The 7496-nt window shown below is 37.9% G+C and overlaps 1 protein-coding gene and 1 long non-coding RNA gene across 4 annotated transcripts in view; one reads left to right on the top strand and one right to left on the bottom strand.

The window, feature by feature from the left end:
* The window catches only part of LOC136245597 (uncharacterized), a 60928-nt gene extending 58184 nt beyond the window's left edge, over positions 1-2744 (top strand). Inside the window, exon 16 of the mRNA XM_066037098.1 lies at positions 1708-2744. Within this exon, the coding sequence (XP_065893170.1) occupies positions 1708-2667 (960 nt within the window). The 3' untranslated portion in view covers positions 2668-2744. The remainder of the gene's footprint in view (positions 1-1707) is intronic.
* On the bottom strand, positions 508-5175 carry LOC136245604 (uncharacterized). 3 transcript variants are annotated; one of them, XR_010696002.1, is made up of 6 exons: positions 5138-5175; positions 3490-3550; positions 1900-2632; positions 1753-1849; positions 1148-1320; positions 508-799 (listed from the first exon to the last, which is right to left on the bottom strand). It is a non-coding gene; the product is annotated as an uncharacterized lncRNA (long non-coding RNA). The 3 variants fall into 3 exon arrangements; XR_010696001.1 differs by lacking the exon at positions 5138-5175 and having other exon boundaries at positions 511-799; positions 1900-2262; positions 2314-2632; positions 3490-3647; XR_010696000.1 differs by lacking the exon at positions 5138-5175 and having other exon boundaries at positions 509-799; positions 3490-3648.
* Positions 5176-7496: the final 2321 nt, after the last annotated feature.

The following is a 7496-nucleotide window of genomic DNA, read 5'->3' on the forward strand; positions in this document are numbered from 1 at the left end:
TTAGTACAGTTGATCCTCAGTTAGTACAGTTGATCCTCAGTTAGTACAGGTGATCCTCAGTTAGTACAGGTGATCCTCAGTTAGTACAGTTGATCCTCAGTTAGTACAGGTGATCCTCAGTTAGTACAGGTGATCCTCAGTTAGTATAGGTGATCCTCAGTTAGTACAGGTGATCCTCAGTTAGTACAGGTGATCCTCAGTTAGTACAGGTGATCCTCAGTTAGTACAGTTGATCCTCAGTTAGTACAGTTGATCCTCAGTTAGTACAGTTGATCCTCAGTTAGTACAGGTGATCCTCAGTTAGCACAGTTGATCTTCAGTTAGTACAGGTGATCCTCAGTTAGTACAGGTGATCCTCAGTTAGTACAGTTGATCCTCAGTTAGTACAGGTGATCCTCAGTTAGTACAGTTGATCCTCAGTTAGTACAGGTGATCCTCAGTTAGTACAGGTGATCCTCAGTTAGTACAGGTGATCCTCAGTTAGTACAGGTGATCCTCAGTTAGTACAGGTGATCCTCAGTTAGTACAGGTGATCCTCAGTTAGTACAGTTGATCCTCAGTTAGTACAGTTGATCCTCAGTTAGTACAGGTGATCCTCAGTTAGTACAGTTGATCCTCAGTTAGTACAGGTGATCCTCAGTTAGTACAGTTGATCCTCAGTTAGTACAGTTGATTCTCAGTTAGTACAGGTGATCCTCAGTTAGTACAGTTGATCCTCAGTTAGTACAGGTGATCCTCAGTTAGTACAGGTGATCCTCAGTTATTACAGGTGATCTTCAGTTATCCAAACACTTTGTTCCTATAGTTAGCCAAGTGTTCAGATAAGTAAAATTTTCAGATAATTGAATTTATTAATACACTTAGTTCAAATACTCTAATAGAACAGTCATTTACTCTAAAAGAATGCTAACCAATGACAAAATACTCTAATAGAACAGTCACTTTAACATTTCAAGTACTGAGGTTCAGATAAGCAAAGATCCACTGTACTGGCACTGCACAACTTTCATTATCTCACATACAGGCTGCTTTTAGCATAAACCATGGACATGGACAGAAACCACCACAGCCAGCTGTTCAGCTGGTAGTGGGTGCACACCTGATTTAAAAATTTTGGTTGACATAAAGTCTTCTCCTACCATTGTACCTTACAAGTTTGGTAAGTAATCAAACAACATCTTCTTGATCATCCAGTGTATAAGTGGTCTTGATCAAGCTCAGGATCAAGTCACTATCTGGTCTAGGATTATTCTTCTCCATCCAACACAGTTTCTGCTTTAAATTTCTAACTCACAACTTCACAGGATTACTGTAGCCTCCCTAGTTGGATAACAAGTAATAAATAATATGACAGGTTGAGGTCACATGATCCTCCATGATTACATAACAATAGTTGTGTGGTGAAGCCATATTAGTGTATTGTAAAGTAATAGTGTGTTGTGATATACAAGTAACTGTTGGAATGTCATGTTAAGAACTTCATTATCACTTTGTATTTTTTGCAGTTGACATAACAGTATCACTTGTACGTAGCAAATGATTGTATGTGTATTGGGTTGCTATGGTTATAATAAATTATGATAACTGATAGTTACTATGGTAACAGTCAGTAATCTAAACAACCTCAGACAATACACTGACTACTAATGGTTTAGATTATTGAGGGAAATCATGTGATCCATACTAACACACAATTTCCTCCCTTAGGAGTCACCTCCTTTGGTGGAGGCTTTACAGACTAAACAATATCACCTCAAGTGGGATAAGTGTTCAGATCTTCCAAGAACAATGTATGATGCCTCTGTTGTAGTGGATGATAACAATGTCTATGTCACTGCTGGTAGTGCTCCTGAGGATGAGACATATAACAATGTGTACCAGTACAATATCACAACTGACCAATGGAATACCCTCCCTCCACCTGGTCATTATACTGGAGTACTGTGTATGGTGGGTAGTTCCTTGTCCATATTTGGTGGTCAGGATTCAGTCATTTACAAAACACTCCACAAAGTCTCCACCTATTACAGAGACACTAACAGTTGGTCACAAACATATCCAGGTATGATCCATGAAAGATTCAAGCCAGGTGTTGTAGTCCATGGTGATCACTTGATGGTTATGGGTGGACTGGATAAGTCAGACAAGTACCTTGACAGTATTGAGACAATGAACTGGCAACATAGATCACCATGGAGAGAAGTGTCTACTAAACTACCTGTCCCAATGTGGAACATCAAACCCACAATTGCAGGAGAACACCTACTCATAGTGGGATATTCTCATGCTGGAGGTCATAACAATGGATCACACCAGTTACCAGTATCCACCATCACTTCATCATCAGATCAAGTAGCCAGTCAGTGGAAGGAACTATCATCAGCTCCACATTATGACACTATTACAGTACCATCCTCCAACCCTCCTCTGATCATCGGTGGTGATGTTAAAGGTGTTGCCACATCAGATATTAGTCTATATGACACTTCAAAGAAGTCATGGATACACGTTGACAATCTTACTACTGCCAGGAAACATGTTGGAGTAGCAACCATCAACAGTAACACTATAATTGTTGTTGGAGGTACCAGTGGTGGACTGGGTGTTGAAGCAGCCTTGTCATCTTCCCTACCTATAGTGGAGATAGGACATATTGTACATAACTAACCATTAGTAACTATACTGTACTGAACTCTATTATACTCCATTACTAGTTATTAGTATTGTTGCGTTGATATAACTGATTATCTAATTGTTGGGGTGAAAGTATTTACTACATCATAGCACACTGTGGTCTCCAGTGATCATTATTACAACAACCGATCACATAGGGGTGTGTGATAATATAATTTTTAATACCACGATAATGTACCTTATTATCATGGTTATCACGATAACTTTTTATGCATAGAAATATAAATTTAATACTTATAATATGTCTATACATTTATCATTGTGCGACTTGTCTACTACTATAACTAGAAGTTAATATTACGACAATAAATTATACCTAAAGCATTTCGTGAGAATTTTCCCTGGCCACTTGTAGTTTACAGTAATATCTGGCCAGAATTTATCATTATCACAATAATGGAATTTTCACAATTTCGATTATCACGATAATGAGTTTTCGCGATAATCAATTTATCACACAGCACTACGATCACATGATCCCTACTGTGATCACATGATCCGAGTTACATACATTACATGATTGCATGTATAGTGTAAGTGTTGGTAGTTTGAATGGAGCTAGACCTACACATGGACACATGTTGATATAGTAACTTATAGGATATCAATATGGTAATAACAATCAGCTATTAGTCATTTTCCGACCAATTTCAGCATTTGAACCACTATAATTATATTTTCAATAGGATAGAATGCAAAAACTTCTGTTGTCAAACAGCCAACCAATTTCTGAATTTTGACCAGCACTAGTACCACTGGTTGATAACATGTGAACTGTATTACTATGGTAACTACAAATGGTAACAAACAGGTCAACTGCTTGTCACAGGATTGGTAGTAGTCATCTCATAGTGATCTAATTATAAGAAGGAACAACAAATAAGGAACATACTGTAATTATTACTGAAGTATTTGTATAAAATATTTTTTAAATTTGATTTTCTCTTATCAAATATATTTCACACTTATTTGATAGCCAATGCAATGTGCGGCTGTTGCAGTACTCCCTCGATTATCTGAAACTTTATATCTGAACACTTGGTTACCTGACTAGTAGAAATGACTGCTCTATTAGAGTAGTTTGTCTAAGATGTATGTTCTATTAGAGTATTTGAGAGTATATAGATGAGTGGGCTTCGATTATCTGAACCCCAAGGGGGTTGGATAATTGAGGGAGTACTGTACTATATTTTTGAGGGGGAAATATTTTGCAGATATCATATTCAAAATCTTGCTTCTTTAATTTTTATGCCATTTTGATGGATTAGGACTACTCCACTAAAAATTTCTCCCTCGAAATATGCAGCTTGGTCAAAATTACATTGTAAAATAAAAGATTCCGAAAAAGCAAAAACTTCCCCATTGGAAATTTCCTACTATTGAGTGTTCTATTAAAGTATTGTCATATTATACAAACACTGACAGAAGGTTATCATGTTCTTGGTGATTGAAAGTTAATAGCTATGGTATTACTGACAATAAGCCACACAGTAAATGTGAACCTCAAAATGAACAAAGACATGGCTAATAGCGGTACAGCTATAGTCTGTTGGCATTCACTTGAGCCCTCGTTTCTTGTTAATAACTCTTGTTACATGGGCTAGCTGCCGAAACATTCGCAAACATGTTTACAACATGAAAACATGCTTGTTCCAGTACAAAACCATTGGGAGTGAATACATGTTCACCTCTTTGATATTACTATATTTGGTAGGGGCTCAGGTGAACACCTACCGACTATAGTTCTGTAAAAAAAAATTGATAAAATTTTGTTGTTGGAATTGTTACAATAACATGGAATATGGTCATCATTACCAGTGATGATGTCATGGATATGGACCATGTGATCACATGCACAGATATACTAGTGAAGTATTAAACTGTCAGAAGTTGAATCTGAGGGCAGTTTTGACAGTTGTGGGACATTTTACAAATATGATCAAACGACATACATAAGTACAGTGTTGCGATTTTAGGGTGAATCTGATTTTATTGTGAGGGCATTTCCCACTACACAACTCATAGAATAATCTATGATCCATAGACAAGGTAGAACATGTACACATTTAGTCAGGGACCTGTACAGAATCTTAACACTAAATCTTTTCTTGAGCATTTTATCACAAAACTTGAAACAACATTTGTGACCAGATTTGCAAAAAGGTCACATAGCCTTTCCAAATTCCTAAGTTTGACTACTCATAACTCCTTGAGTTTTTATCCTGTCACCTTCATCTTACACTACGAAATAGTGCTATGTTAGGAGTGTACTGTGACCAAATTTCAGGGTGGTACCATATTCACAATTCAAGTTATGGGTTGACAACCCTGTCACACATTTGTAGTACTGTAGCATTTTATGTTAGGAATGGCACATAACTATGGTAACTGTTTAAATATTAAACACATTTCCTCAGTAATCCATACACAGTTTGATTCTCACTTGTATTAATTGGTCACATGTCACTAGTGGAGTAGCACTTGATCACTTCACCATCTAATGATGTCACAAACAGAACAAGACAACTGAAGATTGTACAGGATGATGTCACCAATACAGTACAGTGAAACCTCATTAATAGGGCCAGCTATGGGACCCATTATAAGTGGCCCTATTACTACATGAGGTGGCCCATTACCAAAAATGTGGCCATAAAACAAAATGGCCTTATTATTGAGGTTTTCAACAAACCAGCCACTGCCTAGCTATAACAGCAATGTACAATTGATCTAAACACACTATGTAGAGTTTATCACAGAGTATACACTGTACCAATTATTCCAGCATTACTTGAGACATAATACAAGAAGTATACTGCCAGAATAATGGATACCACTTTCAGTAGTTAAAATATGCACTTAAGAGCAGCAACTTTGCACTGATACCTTGACTGCCTGCTCATTTGGCCTCTTTACTGAGGGAACATTGTATTAGTTTTACTAGTTTGGTCCAGTAGCATGTGGCCACTGGCCTTAATAATGAGGTGGTCCTATTAATGAGAATTAAATAAATGTAATATAATGGAAAATATGTTTGAACTTGCTGGACCTGGCCACTATAATGAGGTGGCCACTAAGTGAGGTTTCACTGTAGTTATCATTAGCTGTTCTAATGGATGCGAGTTGTGATGATAGGTAACTGGCCATTACACTGTAACTGTTATAACTGTAAACAAAGATGATACTGTATAGCCTAAATTCCTGAAATTCAAATCCTGGGGTAGCAGGGATTTTTCCCCTTCTTTAGCTCTTTTCTGTTTCACCTTATTGTTAGCTAGGTTAAGTAAGCATTTAAAGTCTCCAGTTCCTGTTAGGTTAGGTAATCCAAAGGCTGCAGCACATGTTGCTGTCAGACCTTCAGTGCTGGTCACTGTAAAGTACTACTAATAATAACTGTTTTGATGGGGAAACTTTTGCTGATTTCGCGGTTTTGAGGGTTATCAACAAAAATTTTATTCTAGACCTCCGTATACTCTAATACATTTGGGAATGTTTGCAAATCCACAAAAAAAAATTATTTTTAGCAACATTGCTCAACTTTAAAAAATTCACGTCTTGAAATAATTAAGCTATACAGTAGTGGCTAGTTTGCTATCATCTATAAGGACTTCCTGTAGGAATGCTAAGCAATACACTATGTAGCACCAGCTATGATTGACTTATTTGTAAGTATCGTGAACTATTCAGTATCGTGAATAGACATAGCTTTAGTATCAATCTGATACTAAAATGGCAGTATCACTCAGCCCTACTACAGAGTTGGGACTTGCATGTGTCATTCTATTCACCATGAACTGGGGTATTCATCAAGGTATAGTTTTGGCTCCAGGATGCCAAGAAAATTGTTCAATGGTGACGATAAAGTTCAACATAATTAAATGCATTTATAGAACTTTGCATGGGCGAGATCAAAGGAAAAAGTGTACTTTAAATTTCATAAAGTACACTCTCAGCTGGCCAACTGCTTCATCAACCACAAAGAGTGCTTTATTGCACCGCAAAGAGTGCATTATTCGTTCAATAAAGCACTCTTTGTGGTGCAATAAAGCACTCTTTGTGGGCAATAAAGCACAGTTGCCCACGTGCCTTAGTGTAGGCTAATAGCCTACGGGGCTCGCGCCAGTACAACTAACCACCCAAGCCGGTGAAGGCTGATAGCCTCGCCACGCTAAGTGATCAATCACCCCATCCAATACAAATTCTACCACTGGATTGCTTTTATAGACATACCTAAATGCTTCGATGATGGGTGGGAGAAGGTAACGTTGTTGTTACGTTTGTTAATGTAAACGGACAAGTCCTGGAGATATCACGGAAATACTTCACCATGTGACTCACAATAGAATCGATTGTGGGTTGCGAGCAAAACCTGCCAAAAGACACGATGAATGTCTACTATGCCAAACTATGGTGAAATACACGTGAGTTACTTTGTTAAACTAGTTTGTGTGCGTTCAGGCTGCTAATAGTTCGTGCAATGCGCACGGAAAGAAGTGTATGGCAAGCGAGATGGCCTGTCCTTAGCTCGAGTGGTGAGTTATTGCTCGAGCCGCATTTGCTTCCCATACTTTTGTATGGGACTTCCGCTTTTAAGTTACCGTCGAGTTTTGCGCCGTCTACGCTTAATTGATCATTTTTCGTTCGAGTAATAGAGTGTGCATATCGTCTATTACGAGTCCTAGTGTATGGGGAAGCTACACGACTAGAAAGTTCCATAAAAGCATAGCCTTGCTCGTGCTATATGAAAAATAAAGTACTCGGCCGTGCGCCTCGTACTTTATTTTTCATATAGCACTCGCGGC

This window comes from Dysidea avara, chromosome 15, assembly GCF_963678975.1.
Source record: "Dysidea avara chromosome 15, odDysAvar1.4, whole genome shotgun sequence".
In the NCBI taxonomy this organism is placed as follows: domain Eukaryota; kingdom Metazoa; phylum Porifera; class Demospongiae; order Dictyoceratida; family Dysideidae; genus Dysidea; species Dysidea avara.